The sequence below is a fragment of the Helianthus annuus genome, chromosome 13 (assembly GCF_002127325.2).
Source record: "Helianthus annuus cultivar XRQ/B chromosome 13, HanXRQr2.0-SUNRISE, whole genome shotgun sequence".
NCBI classification, from domain to species: domain Eukaryota; kingdom Viridiplantae; phylum Streptophyta; class Magnoliopsida; order Asterales; family Asteraceae; genus Helianthus; species Helianthus annuus.
Window position 1 is genome coordinate 61341698 of NC_035445.2, and position 17921 is coordinate 61359618.

At 38.3% G+C, this 17921-nt stretch overlaps 3 protein-coding genes across 4 annotated transcripts; 2 read left to right on the forward strand and 1 right to left on the reverse strand.

Moving 5' to 3' along the window:
- The first annotated feature begins 8705 nt into the window (after positions 1-8705).
- On the forward strand, positions 8706-10834 carry LOC110897937 (zinc finger CCCH domain-containing protein 56). 2 transcript variants are annotated; one of them, XM_022144669.2, is made up of 2 exons: positions 8706-10107; positions 10421-10834. In XM_022144669.2, the coding sequence occupies exons 1-2, from the start codon at positions 9249-9251 to the stop codon at positions 10660-10662; spliced, it is 1101 nt and encodes a 366-aa protein (XP_022000361.1). In that variant the 5' UTR covers positions 8706-9248; the 3' UTR covers positions 10663-10834. The 2 variants fall into 2 exon arrangements, with proteins under 2 accessions (XP_022000361.1, XP_022000360.1); XM_022144668.2 differs by having other exon boundaries at positions 8708-10107; positions 10385-10834.
- A 1479-nt stretch (positions 10835-12313) lies between these two features.
- LOC110897935 (RING-H2 finger protein ATL29-like) lies at positions 12314-13237 on the forward strand. The gene has a single exon (XM_022144666.2). It carries the CDS (start codon positions 12314-12316, stop codon positions 13235-13237), a length of 924 nt encoding a protein of 307 aa, XP_022000358.1.
- A 22-nt stretch (positions 13238-13259) lies between these two features.
- LOC110897936 (28 kDa ribonucleoprotein, chloroplastic) lies at positions 13260-16094 on the reverse strand. The gene is made up of 4 exons (XM_022144667.2): positions 15687-16094; positions 15481-15582; positions 13931-14209; positions 13260-13505 (listed from the first exon to the last, which is right to left on the reverse strand). The coding sequence occupies exons 1-4, from the start codon at positions 16074-16076 to the stop codon at positions 13398-13400; spliced, it is 879 nt and encodes a 292-aa protein (XP_022000359.1). The 5' UTR covers positions 16077-16094; the 3' UTR covers positions 13260-13397.
- Between the last annotated feature and the right edge of the window lie 1827 nt (positions 16095-17921).

Genomic DNA, 17921 nt, shown 5'->3' on the forward strand with positions numbered 1-17921 from the left:
CATGAATCTTACCATAGAGGAATGCACATTTGATATCCATTTGAAACACCTTTATGTTGTGGTTGACAGCAAAGGCCAAGAACAGTCTAATAGCTTCCAATCTTGCTACAGGGGCAAAAGTTTCATCATAATCAATGCCCTCTTCCTGTTTGAAACCTTGAACCACAAGCCTAGCTTTATTCTTGACAACAATGCCCCTTTCATCAGTTTATTTTTGAAGACCCACTTTGTGCCAATAGGACTCACACCCTCTAGCAGTGGTACAAGTTCCCACACTTGTTGTCTTTTAAACTGTTGGAGCTCTTCTTGCATAGCTTCTACCCAACTGTTGTCTTTCAGTGCCTCTTGGTACTTGACAGGTTACTGAAGTGATAGAAAGCCAGCAAAAAGACAGATGTTTTGGGATTGACTTCTAGTGAGAACCCTTTCACTGATGTTGCCAATAATTTGGTCTAGTGGATGAGACTTCAGGAAGATTAAATCTCCCTTGTATGGAACAATGGCATTAAAGGGTGAAGGCTGCAGATGTGAATCATCTAAGCTAACATCTGTTGGTGACTTTGATGATCCAACTTCTGTTTGAAATGGAAGTGGAGGAATAGGAGGAATGGGTGTGGCACAGTGTTGATTTTTATCCACTGTTGGTAGATCTTTATCAACAGTGGTTGAAGATATGGTGGCATAGGTTGAAGGGCTACTTTGGTCAATAACTGTTGATGTAGTAGTGTTTGAGCTTTGACAGGTGTTTTGAACATCTGCTGCTCTGGTTGAGGATGTGAATTTCTGTTGTGGAATTACAACTTCATATCCATTGTCTGGGGGTGGAGATTGTGGTGTAGCTGCATGGTTAGTCTTGACAGACACATCTTCAAAAGTGAATTTATCTCTAAATCAAATAATTCAGCAGGGTTTGCTAGGATTTTCAGAGATGAAAGTTCATTGAACTTAACATTCAAAGTCTCTTCCACACACCTAGTCCTTGTGTTAAACACTTTGTAGGCCTTGGCAGTGGTTGAGTATCCCATGTGATAATCACAATCTACTTTAGCTGCAAATTTTGAAATTGAGTCTTTTAAGCTTAAAATGAAGCATGGGCAACCAAAGACTTTGAAGTATGAGATCAGTGGTTTGATTTTATACAGAATTTCATAGGCAGTCTTTTGATGCCTGGGGTTGATCAAAGCTCTGTTCTGGACATAGCAGACAGTGTTTACAGCCTCTGCCCAGAAAGTTAATGGCAAACCTAAATCTGCAAGCATGGTTCTGGCTGCTTCTATCAAGGTTCTATTTTTCCTTTCAACAACCCCATTTTGTTCTGGTGTCCTTGGGATGTTGTATTGCCTTACAATCCCTTTTGACACACAAAACTCATTCAACTCCCTATTTCTGAATTCTCTGCCATTGTCACTCCTAAAGACTTTTACTGGCAAGTCAAATTGCTTTTCAACCTGTTTGACAAAGTCTTGCAAAATGCCTGCAGTCTCATCTTTAGAATGTAAGAAATAAGTCCATGTAAACCTAGAAAAATCATCTACAATTACCAAACAGTATCTTTTCTTTTTAAGGCTCATGATTTTTACTGGGCCAAATAAATCCATGTGCAGCATTTGCAAACACTTGGTTGTTTTGGACTCTTCAATGGACTTAAATGAGCTTTTATGTTGTTTGCCTTTTAAACAGGAAACACAATGCTCAGGATGGGTGAACAATTTTTGTGGAAGACCTCTTACAAGGCCTTGTTTTGACAAAGCAGTGATTGTCTTGAGATTTGTGTGCCCCAATCTTCTGTGCCATAATTCTATCTCTTTGTTAGAGGCAGCTGAGAACAGACAAGCATCAGTCATAGGGCTCTCTTTTGACAAATCAACTACATAAACATTGCCACTTCTTTGAGCAATAAGTTGAGTTTTTCCAGTTTTTATTATTTCTTCAATCTTTTTGACCATTTCTGGTCCAACAATCTTGCAACTCTCCTTAGTAAAGAATGACCCATAACCTTTGTCACTCATTTGTGAGACAATAAGGAGGTTGAATTTTAGATTGTCAATAAGATTGACAATTTCAAACTTGACTTTTCCAGACTGAACTGTTCCAGACCCCAACACCTTTCCCTTACTATTATTACCAAAGGATATATCATCCCCTCCATGAGTTTTGAATTCCTTGAGTATGGCTCTACATCCAGTCATGTGCCTGGAGCCTCCACTATCTACATACCAAAGACTATCTAAGCATGCAGAAGCTCCCTGCACATCAAGTAAATAATTAGTTCAGGAGGGTCTCCAAAGCCAATAAGGCTTTGGATGGGGTCACAACAGTGTCAGAGTCAAGTCCGGGAACATGGACAGTGGTTAGCTCAGGGGTTTGAATAGCTTTTGAAGCATTTCTCTCTAACCACTGTTGTGGGCCATTCCCTATCAGTTGTTGATATCCAAAGGGATGCCTGTTCACTTTTGGTTTAGAAGGCTTTTTGTAAACCTCAAAAACATGTGGGACCCTTTGGTATGGAGGTTGACTTTTTCCTCTTTGGAATTGGTTGGCAGGTGGTGCATCTGTCACTTGCACATCTCTTAGAGCAATGTTTTTGTTCAGCTGTTTTGTAACAGCTGTTTGGACAGACACAAATAGTGGTTGTTTCATGACAGGTTGTTTAGATGAGCTCATGGGTGTTTTTGCAGTGTATTCTTTTCTTTTAACCTTAAAGGTTTTGAGGTACACACACTCATGAGTGAGATGGTTTGTTTTTCCACAGATGGTGCAGCTTTTTGAAGGCTCAATGATACTTGTTTTGTTAATGTCATAGGCTTTTAAATGAAAACAATCTTTTGTTGACTGATTTTTCTTTTCACAAAAGTCACAAAATAAATTTTTAACTTTTTCTCTCTTTTTCTTCTTTTCAGACTCCTTTGCAACAGAGTTTTGAACCACTGTTGGGATGTCCTTAAGAGAAATTACCTTGGCCTTTGGTGCTTTCACACCATCCACTGTGGAAAAATCCATGGGTTTGAAATTGTCAAGGATGTCACACTCATCTGACCAAGTGAGTTTGAATTGGTACTTTTAACTCTCCTCAAAGGTTGAGGACCCCTCTGGTTTTTCAAGAGTGATTTTGTTACCATTTTTATCAGTTATCTTTATTTCTTGACCATCCTTGTTTGTTGGTATTATCTCAACAGTGTTTTGAACAGATTCTTTTACAGCAGTGTTTTCAACTTGGTCATTTTTCCTGAAACCTATGCCAAATTTTACATTGCTTTTGATCTATTTCTCTAGCATAACTTCATAACCTTTGCAGGATTCCGCCCATTTTTCACATGTGATTTGGGTGGATTCCAACTCCTTTTTACAGGTTTGATATTTTTCTATCATAGCCTGGAGTTGGTCCTTGGTTATGCTATGCTCATGCTTGAGGCTGCAAATTTCACTTTCTTTTTCAAACAATTTGTTTTTCAGTTCTTTAACAGATTTTTCAAATTGTATTTCATCTTTTAAAATCTTTTCTCTAAGGTTTTCATTCACCTCTTTAACATCTGCAAATGCTATGATGCATTTGTTTGAACACAAGTTTTTCAAGACTTGGGGTGATACCTTAGCTGCAGCCATCATGGCACAATCACAAACATTTTCACAAGCACTGTTGTTCTCTTTTTCTTTCTCTTTCTCTTCTTCCTTACACCATGGGTCAGCAAGAGGCTCTAACAGTGGTTTGACTTTCTTCTCCATCAGATGTTCACCAACAACAGCAGTAACCACTGCTTCAGTAATCTCATCCACTGTTTCAACACTGGATTCTCCTTCTTCAGTTTCCAACCCTTCAGCTATTAACTCTAATGCTACAAAACAGATTTCATCAACAGAAGCATCATTTTTAGCAAATAGAGCAAAGTTTTCATCAGTTAACTCATCAGGCATGCTACTCCAATCAACAAAGCCTTGGGTAAAGAAGCTTTGCTGACTGGCTTCTGCTGGAGCAGATGTTTGTGCAGCATGTTGTGCAGGTTATTGCACTTGGACCTGAGGAACTGGGGCTTGGACATACTGTATTTGAGGAACAATGGTTTGAACATATTGCACTGGAACAGGTGTTACAAGGTGTGCATAATGAGCAGTGTTTACATGAGCAGCAGGGGTATTTTGGTAATAGTGCACAGTGTTTTGTGTGTTTTGAGGTCTAGGGCTAGGGTGTGTTCTGATTGGTCCACTATTTTGGTTACTTCTACACTCTCTAGCAAAGTGTCCTAGCCTGTTACACTTGTAGCACTTTAACTTTGATTTATCCAACCCAACTTTTAAGTTCCCATGTAACCCTGGAAATTTTCTCCCTGTTCTTTTGTAAAACTTTCTGGTTCTTACACTCAGCAGTGCTAGTTGATGCAATATGTCCATTTCCTCTAAATCAGTGGGATCAAAATGATGAAGATCATTGAGTTCAAAGGATAGATTGTCAGAACTCTGGTTTTCACTACTAGCTGTGAAAGCATAGTTAGTTGAGTAAGATTCAGAGTTGTTAAAAGCTCCACCAGCAGTTATGTCAATGTAATGATCATAACTCTGATCCTTACTACTACCAGATTCCTCTTGACCAAGAAATGTTGTGCTACCAAATGTGTAGTCATCAGCAACCTTCCCTGACTCTTGTAACTTCTTTTTCTGGTTCACCTCTCTCTCATAAGTGAGGAGTCGACCATGAAGTTGAGTCAGTGTTAACTCTTTGAACCCAACTGAATTTCTGGTTACAAAAGCAATTGTGTCCCATTTTTCAGGAAGTGACCATAGAAACATACTATTTAGAGTTGATTTTGCAAATTCAACATTAACAAGTTTCAATTCACTAATGAGACAACTAAAACGTTCAAACTGCTGTGTTAGTGATTCTCATTTCACATGGCAAAATGTTTCATACTGTTGATTCAAAACCTCCCTGTTATTTTCTATCACCTCTTCTGTACCACCGAACTGTTCTTTTAGAGCATCCCACAGCTCTTTGGCACCGTTACAGTGTAACAGTCCAGCATAAATGTCATTTGGAAGAGCTGAGGCTACTATGCTAAAAGCCTTTGCATCTAATTCAATTTTTTGAAAATCTTATTCTGAGTAGTTTTCAGGGCTTTTAGGCACAAAGCCTTTGGGATCTTCAGTACTAGGCACCTGTGGAACATGTAGTCCATAGATGACTGACTTCCAACAGCCGGTATTTTGTTGTGTAAGGACATGACCCATCCGACGTTGCCAGATGTTGTACTCAGATCTGACAAGCATCGGTGGTTTAAAAAGAGTCCCTGTGTTGTGAGGGTCGTGTGATTGTGATGCCATCTTGGTTGATTTTCACAAAAGTTTTTAGAATAATCAACTTTGTACGTGATTATCTTTTTACTCTGTTTTTATCAACTGATACGAACAACTTGAGTATCAATAAATTTGAGCTGAACTTTTACGTCAAATTGATGATTAGATCGAATTTTGACTGTCCTCGCTCTGATATCAATTGTAGGATCTGAGTTTCTTAGATTGTGTAGTTTAATTAGAAATGAAGATGAAACAGAGAATTTAAAGTGCAGCGGAATTATGGAAATAAAATTTGATTACACAATCAAGGAAGAATAGTTTTGAGCAAACGTGTTTCCCATTGAATCGAATGATTGTATCAAATTACAATAATCAAAACAAATGCATGCATGCACTAGACTCCCCCTTAGCCTGAGCTCAGTGATTTGTTCGTACAGAATGACTTATGAAGAAAAAGCTAACCACTGAGCATCTTTGTTGACGTCACCATGAAAGTGACATCTAACCTCCTAACAAACTCTAAACACTGTTCTATATAAACACTGATTACATAAACCACTGATTCTTCATTCCATTGTTGTGGTCTAAGCACTGATGTTGAGCATCAGTGCTTTCTTCAAAGGATGATCAGTTCTTTGAATGGGCAGTGCTTTGGTCTTCAACAGTGCTTGGGAGACATCAGTAGATAGAGCTTTAGTCTTTATATCAGATCAGGTCTTTGGCTAACAGTTGTTGTGCTGATCAGTGCTGGTAGTCTATCAGGTGTTAGTAAACCATTGTCAAGGGGAAAGTCTTGTACAAGCTCTGCTTATAATGATCAACTGTTCTGAACCAGTTTTGGCTTTCCTTGTCATCTATTCTTTCTGGGTTTGAAAGCATGGATCTACACTCTATGTGTTGCTATTGAAATTCGGTTGTTTTTTTCTTTCGAAATTCGATTGGTATTGGTGCGGCTTGGTTTTGTTGGTACTCAGTAAACAAACCAGGTAAATTAGATTTTTAATAATCCTATCTAGAGGTGGTTTGCCAATAATAGTCTCACTTCAAATATTGTCACTGGCAGTCCCACCTTAAAAAAATAAAACGTAACTCTATTAAGTTTTTTTTTATTATTTCAAACTGATATTTTAGGACTTTTGATTAGAACGAGGATACGAGTCGACCGACGTAAAACTTACTCGTTCTGTTTTACATCAGTCGACTCGTATACTCGTTCTGATCAAAAGCCCAAAAACATCCGTTTGAAATTCGGAAAAAAACTTAACCCGTTCAGTCTATTTTACGAAGGTCCAATGAGAATTTTTTTTTAAAGATGATACTATAAGTGACAATGTTTAAATGTGAGTGTTGGCGAAGCTTGACCCACTGTTTTTTTCCGAAACCGGGGGGCGAAAACGTATATACCTAAAAAATTATATATGAAGTTACTGTTCATAACACTACGCATCGAAAAGTTCGGAGGGCGGGCGCCCCCTCCCGCCCCAAGTAAGCTGTGCCCCTAAATGTGTGACTATTATTGGCTAACCACAATATTAGATATGATTATTAAAGGTTCATGCTATTCTCACACGGTGAAAATTATTTTCACACCCCAAAGCGCCGCGGTATGGCCATAGCGGGGCACTTTGCTTGACAAAAGTTGATTTGACTGACATAAAGGTGATACGAGGTTGCAGAGACATAAAGGTGATACGAGGTTGCAGTGTCCCGTGAACCCTAAGCGCCGCGCTATGGCCAAAGCGCGGCGCTTCAACCCCAAATTTTCATTATTTAAACCTGCATAGACAGAACATTTAGCATTCGAGGGTATTCGAGTGTTTTGTTGTTTGTTGATTTCTTTGCTGTATTAGTTACGTGTCTTGAAAAAACGATGTCGTGGTTAAGCAACCATCTTTTCGGTCAATATTCTAACGAGTCAGTTGTTCCTGATTGTTACGAGGGGGCCGTTATTTCTGACTCGTATGAGAAACCGGTCTCGTCCAACTTGAGGGAGGCAGAGATTGTATCTGGCATTCATTATCGTGATAACACAGTGAAGCTGGATTTGAATACCCCTGTGGAGGACCCTTACGCACAATAAGGTTATTCGAATTTCGGTTACGGTGGCGAGTACAGCTTTGTATAGCAGGAGTGTTATCCAAACGACAGTTACGGTTGTCAACAGAGCTTACAAGGTTATTCGAATTTCGGTTACGGTGGCGAGCACAGCTTTGTACAGCAGGAGTGTTATCCAAACCACAGTTACGGTTGTCAACCGAGCTTTGAACATCAAGTATATTCGGACCTTGGTGACGATGGTGAGCCGGAGGATGTGTCTGTTGACGAGGAAGGCTGTTACCCGGTTACATTTTCGTTTGATACAACGCAGATATTTTCGTCACGTAAAGAGTTGGTGCGTTGGGTACAAGACACGGCAAAAGACAATGGTTACCTCATTGTGATTAAGAGGTCGAATAAAAGAGGAGAGAATTACAAGATTTGGTTTCAATGTACTTTTGGTGGGGAGCATAAAAGTATAGCTACGCAGAGGAAAACTGGTAGCAAGAAAATAGGCTGCCCGTTCGAGATGATCGGGTTTTCGGAATCATCCGGAAGTGTTTGGAGGATCGAGGTGACGAAGGTGAAGCATAACCACACTCCTATTGAAAACTTAAAGGGTCACGCGTACGCAAGAAGGCTTTCTTCGTAGGATAAAAAACTGGTTAAGGAGCTGGCAGAGCAAGATATTCCCAACCAAAGTATCTGGCGAACGCTGACAAAAAACAATCCGGCTAGAAAGCTTATTCCGAAAGATATACACAACGCTGTTCAGAAGATCAACGCCGAAAAAAATGTCGGTAAGTCTCCGATGCAAAAACTTGAAAACATTCTTCTCGAAAAAGATTACACTTATTACATGCGCACGAATGAGATATCGAACGAAGTTGAAGATGTCTTCTTTGTTCACAAAAAATCATTCACTATGTGGTGTGCCTTCCCGCATGTGCTAATGATTGACGCCACCTACAAAACGAACATGTACAACCTGCCATTTGTTCAGGTCGTAGGCATGACGTCGACAAACAAATCGTTTACGGCTGCTTGTGCGGTAATTTCCGCTGAGAAGTCAGAGAACTACCTATGGGTGTTGCAGAGGATCAAGTCTATGCTGGTAGGATGTATGGAACCGCGCGTGATTTTAACAGACAGGGATCAGTCCTTGTCTGTTGACTAAGACCAAAGCGCCCCGCTTTGGCCATAGCGCGGCGCTTTGGATGTGCAAAAAGACAAATGGCGTGTGCGAATAGACCAGGCCTTGTTAAAATCCAATTTCCCAACAAACAACCACTAAGTTTTCACTTTTCAGGTACCAAAGTACACAAAATCAAATCTTCAGGGCTCTTAACTGCACAACTATCAAACTTGGAACATAACTGTGGTACCTTCTGCTTCATAGATTGATGACACCCTCTCTTCTTTCTTTCTCCATCTCCCATCGAACAATGGCACTACCCTCACCAAAACCCATAAATTAAACCAACCCACTTCTCAAAATCAAATCTTTTTCGTGGGTTTAATTTATCTACTTCAATCACGTAACAAACGATTTCATCCAGTACTTCCCCTGTCGTAAGTTGTAACTTCTCATATAGTTCATTAATGATTATGTTATGTTCAAGATTCTATTATCTAGATCTGTTTCAGTGAAAAAGATTGTATCTTTATTGTAATCCCCCTTTTGGATTTGTTTGTAGTTTATCATATTGTTGTTTGTCAGGTTAATTCAATAGAAAATTAGGGTTTTATTTTAAGAAATCTTGAATTGATTATGGTAGAGAAAGTGAGAAAGATTGTATCTTTGTTATAATTCCCTTTTGGGTTTGTTTGTGGTTTATAGATTTTGTTGTTGGTTAGGTTAATTAGGGTTCAATCTTGTACCTTTAGGAAATTTAGGGATTTTAGGTTTAGTTAAGAATCTTGAAATGGATTATGGTAGAGAAAGTGGAAATGTTGTTCAGATAATCACCAGCGGGTCGCGAAATGGTGGGGATTATTGGGGGGATCAGCCCGTTTGGGCCACCGAGGATGAATACGGGGTTTGGGATAGAGAGGCGTCTGTCGATGCGAATTCCAACTCGAATTACGATGGGCGGCAATCGCAAACTAGATCGGGGAGTGAACCACCGAATAAGAAAAGAAACGGGCAGGGCGGTGATGCACAAGCCACTAGTCGGTCGAAGGCGATTGGGAAAATGTTTTTCAAGACGAAGCTATGTTGCAAGTTTCGGGCAGGTACGTGCCCGTATATTACGAACTGTAATTTCGCTCATAGTATTGAGGAACTGAGAAGACCGCCGCCGAATTGGCAAGAAATCGTGGCGGCTCATGAGGAGGATCGGGGGGTTTCGAGTGAACCTCGGGAAGAGTATCAAATTCCGTCACTTGGGTCTTCCAGTTTTACGGTTGATAGTCAGAGATCTTATAAAGGAAGGCATTGCAAGAAGTTTTATACCGAAGAGGGGTGTCCGTATGGTGATAGTTGCACTTTTCTTCACGATGAGCAATCGAAGGCGCGTGAAAGTGTTGTGATAAGTTTGGGTCCTGGTTCTGGTGGTGGGTATGGCGGCGGAGGCGGTGGTGGCGGTGGCGGAGGCGGTGGTGGTGGTGGAGGTGGTGTTGGTGGTGGTGGTGTTGTAGCAGGAGGTGGCGGTGGAGCAGACGCGGCAGGAGCCAATCCCATGTTGAAGCCTTCAAATTGGAAAACAAGAATTTGTAACAAGTGGGAACAAACGGGATATTGCCCGTTTGGTAGCAAGTGTCATTTCGCTCATGGTGCTGCAGGTATAGTTTCTTTTCATAAATAATAAAAAAAAATTATTGCCTTTTTGGTAGGGGTGTTCAGCATTCGATTTGGATTTCAAAATTTCGACTCGATTCGAATTCGATTATCAAGCTTCGAATTCGGTTTCTAAATATTGAGTTCTTCGAATCGAATACGGATTAATGATTTGAAAATTTGAAAATTCGTTATTCGATTCGTTGGACACCCCTACTAGCATTGGTACGGTGGTTATTTATTTTACTTGGTATATATGGATTATAATGCTTCTTTTGGCAGAACTGCATCGGTATGGTGGTGGGCTTGTTGATATAGATGCTAAAGATTCTCCAACTTCAATGGATCCAAACAAGCAAGGGCTGATGACGCCAAAGACACCTGTTGAACCGGTTGTAGCTGCGGGTCCAACAGCGGCTCATTTGGATGGTTATCATGTTGGAGCTCCTTCTCGGCTTCCAGGTGTTATTCCAAGGACTGGACAGAGACCCTTTCAAAAGTGGAAGGGCCCAGATAAAATTAGTCGTATTTACGGGGACTGGATTGATGACATTGAATAAGTTGTGGGCACGATTCGGTTTTGTAATTGTTGAAGTTGGTTTCTGCATTCTGGTTTAAGATTGTTATAGACTGGAACTGTTTGCTTGGGCTGGATGGTCTATAATACTTTATTACTTTGTTGTTACTACATCTTACTCCTTACTAGTGAATTAGATTCTAATGTTATGCATTTGTTTCGGACCAAAATATTTGTTACATATGTGATAAGAGTTGGTTCAAAACTTGGTGTACTCGTATTTGGATCGATTGTGAAGGAATGTGACAGAAAATGGACCAACTTTCGACGGGTATAGCTTTTTATCCGTTTGGAGGTAATATGCATAACGACTCAACTTCTTTCGTCTAGAGCCCGATTCGCATAGCCTGATTGTATTAGTTTATTTATTTGTATTTAGGAATCTAATTTGTTTGGAAGTAATAATGTATTTTGAAAATTATCATCTTTTTTTTCTTTCAAAAAGAGTTGTTTCTTTTTATATGAACAAAAATGTTATAAGGTACACAACTTCCATTGTTAAGATTCTCTGTTCGGAATCTGACTGATTTCCCATAAAATTCCAGAATTTAATTGTAAAATCACTTGAATTATGGAGATATTCATTCATGTGTTTATTTAGTTTGTCATATTTCAATTCTAGACTTTCAATTTTCTTTTGCTATGATGTTACAATAAATGAGTCGTCGTCATCATCATACTCAGTAAATCTCACCAATAGTAAAGCTAAGGTAACATCTGAGGAGGGTAAGATGTAGACAACCTTACTTCTATCCCGTAGGAATAGAAATGTTGCTTCCAGTGAGACCTCCAGCTCGGTTACAATAAATGAGTAAATGTCAAAATTAGAATTTCCCATGAGAAGGGTTTGATGCAACACTTATTCTCATTTAAAATTTATTTATCTTTCATCTTCAAGGTATCCATTTTTTAATATGACACATGCATGCTTTAATAGTTAAAATGTGTGATTACTTATGAAGTATTTAGAGTATTCGTAATAGTCGTTATTAGGGCTTTTTTTAGGAGAGAGAGTGCGGAAGAGAGAGGGCAAGGTGGAAAATCTTGTGGAAAACGCCTAAGAACATGTTTTGTGAGTGAACACAAAAAAGAAAGGGTGCGTTTTAAGGTGTTTTTAGAGAGGGGTAAAGCCCGGACACGAAGAACATTTGCTCAAGTGAAGTAAGGATTGTGTGATGGTTTTTAAATGTATTCTCATTTATATTTACTCAACATTTTAGAAATTTAGTTAGCAATAATCTAATTCAGATTTTAAAACACATGGGTGTCTATTATACTCACCAAGAACTTAGGTCCACAAATGGCAAATGATGATTACTTTTGTTACTTATGATGGTTATTTCACACAAGTTCCTAATAAGACTCATTCAATGGCTCTATATACACCCTATAATCAAAAGTGAAACCAACCCCACATCACCCTCTTACCAAATATATAATAATTTCACCTTCTCACTCTCCCATCCCCTTTTCTTTATCCCATAAACTATGCAACATGCAAACACAACATTTCACAGGATATTGCCACCTTCAACTTAGATCACATTGTTTTCAATCTTTTCATCATCCTGAATACTCCACCGGCCGGGATTTCAGATCTCCGGCCAACCTACAACCGCCACCTGACGCGGCCAATGACGACAGAACCCGCTACCCTTCCACCGCTACCAGAACCGCATTCCTCCCCTCACGTTACCATTGTTCTAACCACCGTCATCCTCGTGCTCTTCTTTATAGGATTCTTCATGATATATTTTTGCAGATGTTTCATGCAGAATGTGTTTCACACGTGGAATTCCCGTCGTAACCCTTCCAGGGCACATATAGCTGGGCTTGGGCCCAATTGTCAGCCCGGGCTTGATCCTTCGGTTATAAGTACTTTCCCTACGTTTACTTACTCGAATGTTAAAGATTTTCGTCGCGAGACGTATGGTTTAGAATGTGCTATATGTTTGTATGAGTTTGAGGATGATAACGTCCTTCGGCTTCTAACAAAGTGTTATCATGTGTTTCATCAAGAGTGTATCGATCTTTGGCTCGAGTCACATAAAACATGCCCATTTTGTCGACGAGGTCTTGAAACACCAATTAACTCACCAGAAAAGTCTCCTGTTCCGGCCCAAAACAGTCCACCGATGCATGAGATTCACGAAAACGAGGTGCTTGAAGACACGTTTACTATTAATATACGAGATGAAAACGAAGGGAGCAACAATACCGATCATATGAAGGAGGAAACGAGCAAGGGGAAGCATGTAACGATCGAAATGGAGAGACAAGATAGATCAGAAGAAGGTAAGAGTAAAGAAAGATTCTCGAGAAACCACTCAACGGGCCATTCGATTTCCAAAAGTACTAAAACGATTGAAGATCAAGATCGGTTTACTTTAAGATTGCCTGAAAACATACAGGCAAAACTCATCCATGGACATAACTTGACACGAAGTTGTACGGAGTTTGGAGATATCGAAACAAGAACTTCCACCAGAAACACTGGATTTGGAGAGGTGTCAACGTCTAGTGATACACGAGTAAAAGACTCCGAAACGGTTGGTTGATATCGTATGTTTGTAGTTTCGATGCAGGAAATTTTGTTTATTATACAGTTTTGTGTAGGATTAGTTAGGAACATGTAAGATGACCTTCAAAGTATATGATAATGAATTTATGTTTTTCAAAGGATCAACTAAATTCGAGTTCGGTTTGCTTAACGGGAGCTCAGATTTTAACAACAGGTTGCTCATCAGAGGTATTCTGTTCTTCGGTTCCACTTTTATCTGCACTTCTGTCACTTAACGCCAACGTAATTGGTCTTCCTAACAACTCCTGCATTATACAGGTGACCGTAGTTGTTAATGGCGAATGGCGACAAATAGCGATAAGGTACCTATATGAGTATATGCTACATAGCGAATAGTGATAAATAGCGAGCGCTATTTTATAAAAAGCGATACACTAGAAAAAAGATTAAAAAAGTTATATGTATATTATATCAAAATACCCTGGTATATACGATATTTTACATGTATATTTAACGAAAACCTAAAATCCAGCTATTTTATAGCTATATTTTATCGCTATTTATATTATAAAAAAAACTGAAATCCCGCTATTTATGGCTACATACCCTGTAGCGACCTTCGACCTATACGCTACGTTGTTCGCTATAGCGACCGCTATTGACAACTATGCAGGTGACAAAGTTACTGGAAACTGTTTATATTCAAACCTGTATTTCGCAAAAATATTACCTTCCCGTTCAATGCAGATATTGCAGATTCTGCTTCTTCTTTCGATGCAAAACTAACGAACCCGTATCCTGCGGATCTGCCATCTGGGCTTTCAAAAACAACTCTGGTAGATAATGGATTAAACTCAGCACCAAACAAGTCCCTAAGATTATTACTTCTTGCTCTCCATGCAAGATTTGACACGTAAACCTTATAACGCTTCTCCCCACTAGATTGCGGTGGTGGTGATTTCTTGTTTTCTTTTGCAAATTCTACGCGAATAATCCTACCCATTAATTCCTGCACCAAACAAACCGTTTATTTCTCCTATTCATAGTCTTAGAAAATTAACATAAGGTAATAAAAGCAGTATACGTTCCTTAAGATCATCTAACTTGAACATACGTCGAACAACAAGCTGTTTATGTTTGTCAATCATGTCAATAAACTTTAGCAATTTTTTTTTTTTTTTTTTTTTTTTTTTGTGAGTAAAATTTAATCTCATGAAAAATCACATATGATGAATAAGGCAAGCACTCTAAATATAAAGGCTATGAAAAGGAAATGGATACAAAGATGGTATATACATGTTCTAACAAACTATGTAACAGATAAGGTATGAAGGACCAAAATGCCCCTTGCATACATATATACATAATAATCTGTCTAAAATTAAGTAACCGCAGAGTTTGAATAAACAGTAACTTAGGGCTGCAAACAAACTGAATGAACACGAACAAGACCTTGTTTGTGCTTGTTTGTTAAGGAAATATATATTTGTTCATGAACACTTACCGAACGAGATTTTCTGTATGTGTTTGTTCGTTCGTTAAGGAAATGAACGTGTTCGTGTCCGTTTGTTAATTCTAGGTAACGAATGCAAATGAGCATTCATGAACACAAACTAATGTTTACGAACGAACACAAATAAAAACAACCGAACACACTGATACTTATTAAATATTTTAAGAGTTAATTGCCCGGATGGTCCCTGTGGTTTCACGTTTAGTCCCCACCTTTTGAAAATAGCAGGTATGCTCCCTATGGTTTATATTTCGTTACTCGGATAGTCCCCTGAGTAGATGTCAGTTAGTTTGGAAATAGCAGGTATGCTCCCTATGGTTTGTCATTTTGTTACTCGGATAGTCCCCTGAGTGTCAGGGGACTATCCGAGTAACAAAATGACAAACCACGGGGAGCGTGCCTGTTATTTCCAAAAGGTGGGGACTAAACGTGAAAAACGTGAAACCACAGGGACCATCCCGGCAATTAACTCATATTTTAATTTTCGGATATTTAAGTATTTAAACAAATTAAAAACACTAATAAACAAACATAAATAAACGAACGCGGCCTCTGTTTATGTTCGTTCATTTAACTAAACGAACAGAATTTCTTTGTTCGTGTTCGTTCATTTATTAAACAAACGAACTTCCCGCCGAATGGTTCACGAATTGTTTGCTGAACGTTTGCAGCCCTAAGTAACTAGGTCACTGAACTTAGTGACTGGTATGTTGAGCAAGTAACACATATAACCTAACAACAAAATGTGAATTTAGTGAGTGACATACATAAGAATCATATTTCTGAATCACAGAAAGTGCCTCTTCTGTAGAAGCCATTGTAACAAAGGCATATCCTCTGCTCTTCCCATCCTTCTTCCTCTTTATTATCTGTCACCAAAAACCAACATTCACATCAAGAAACCTAACATTTCTTCATCTGTAACCAAAACCAATAACAGATTAAAAGTTTCAATTTTGAAGTGGAATCAGACCTCAGCATCTTCAACAGTTCCACATTCACCAAAAAGATTCTTGAGATCATCAGAAGAGTAAGACCATGGAAGATTAAGAACAAAAAGCCTATTGTTTTGTGGTATTTCTTTCTGGGTATTCTCTGATTGTTCTGATGAAACATCCTCTTGAAGTGCTGCTGCTGCTGCTACTGATGATGATGTTTGAGATTTTCTTGAAATTGAAAGATGGGGATAAGATTTGATGGTGAATTTTGTGGTTGAAATGGGAATTGAAAGGTTTGATGTTGAGTGGGATATTAATGGTGGATTTGAAGAATGATGAAGACGGAAGAATGAGAGTGGGAGTGATTCAAGTGCCGCCATTTTTGTTTCTTTGGGAGCTTCGAACAAGATGTGGATAAAGAACATAAAAAATGGATTTTGTGAATTGTTATTGTGGGGTTCTGTTTTTATTGTATTGTCGCCGTAGATGAGATCTTTTAATTATTATTATTTTTTTTTTTTTTTTGAAACCGCACTCCTTAAATTAGAGAGTCTTGTTGTCCTACTCCGGCCAGACTATGTTATCTTAATCAGGACCATGCTGGTTTCAGAGTTTGTGACGTGTGCATATATATACACTAGGTTAATGCCCGCGTAATACGCGGGCTTCAACCAAAACCATATTAATATCCATATATAATCTCATATTCTATAACACGTCTGTAAAGTTTATTAATACGTAGTTTTATATTGTTGCATAAAAAATTCTGTTGATCAATATACACCGGTCGAGTAAAAAAGAAATTATCAAAATATGAACCAAATGTTATAAAATGCGAATGTATTATATGGTTGAAAATAAAGAACATTATATAAAAAAAGATAAAGTCATTTATTCATGTATAACAACTAATTATAGAAATTTTATCTTAAATATATTTTCAAATCAAGTAGTAAAAGGGACTAATCATTCATCACAAATTTGAATCAAGTAATTTTAGAGAATCAATACACAAATCATATTAAGTAATAATTGTTATAGAAAGTGTTTAAGAGCATGAATATCATCCAAACACTTGCTAGTTGCCTGAACATCTTAACAATTTGAGATCATGCGGCTTCTTCTTTGTACCTAATATGAACAAAATAAATGTCACAGATAATGAATCTAGTCATATAAAAGAATTGAATTTATAATCCTAAGAAATCTGTGAAATGAAAGGTAAATGAATAAAAAAAATTAAATGTTCCAAGGACTTACATATCATTTCCCAAAAATCGCAGCTGAAACCTAGATGTCGATTAAGATGGCTACACAACTGAATTAATCCTGAAAGTTAAAAGAAATAATAAAACGAAAAAATTTGATATTCAAGAGCAAGTAATCAATTCAGAAGAACAATAAATCAAACCCGAAAGTTCCAGCGTTATATAACCAACCCGACCCAGGTGACCACTTGTACACATCAAGCATCAACTTGAATGATCCAATCATATACCCGAGCCGACCCAAATGACCAGTTGTCCTCATCAACCATCAACCCGAAATATCCAGCGTGATATATAACCAACCCGACCAGGATGAACAGTTGTATCCATTAAGCATCAAACAGTCAATCTTGGCCCGTTTAGTACAAACATTTTTTAACAGAATAATCCAAACATAAAAACATATAAAAAAGACGCCAAAAAGAATATACCTTCTTTAATCTTCTTGTAAGGCTTCAAAATTTAGCAAATCATGTGAATTAGTCAAGGTATAAAATAAAGCATCTAAGGTGATCAAAACTGAACCAATCAATTTTCAAAATCAAAAAAATCCTAATTGATCTTAATGTAACAACACATACAGGGTCAGTCAACACATTTCAGATGATACAGGTTCAGTCAAAACATTTATATTGTCAGTCTGTCAGGCTCAGATTGTGCATAAAGATGACAACACCATGGTTGCAAGAGAGGTTGCATGAACAACTGCCATCCTACAACCTTGCCATGCCATAATGCTATCTTCATTCAATTTTTACTCTGATCTACAAAATCATCATAGCCTCATGTTGAAAGGACAAGAAAAATGCACTTTGAATTCACTTTTTTATTCATCTTCACAATCAACACTAAATGATTTGCTAAAGTAATTCAAACGATTTGAAAATGTCAGACCTCCCTTATTCGGGCAGACGTTTGCTTCATCATAGTTTTAGTCTCAGGTGAGAAGCATCTCATCAACATCATTGACTGAATATCCCTTAGGTGACATCGATCTAATTA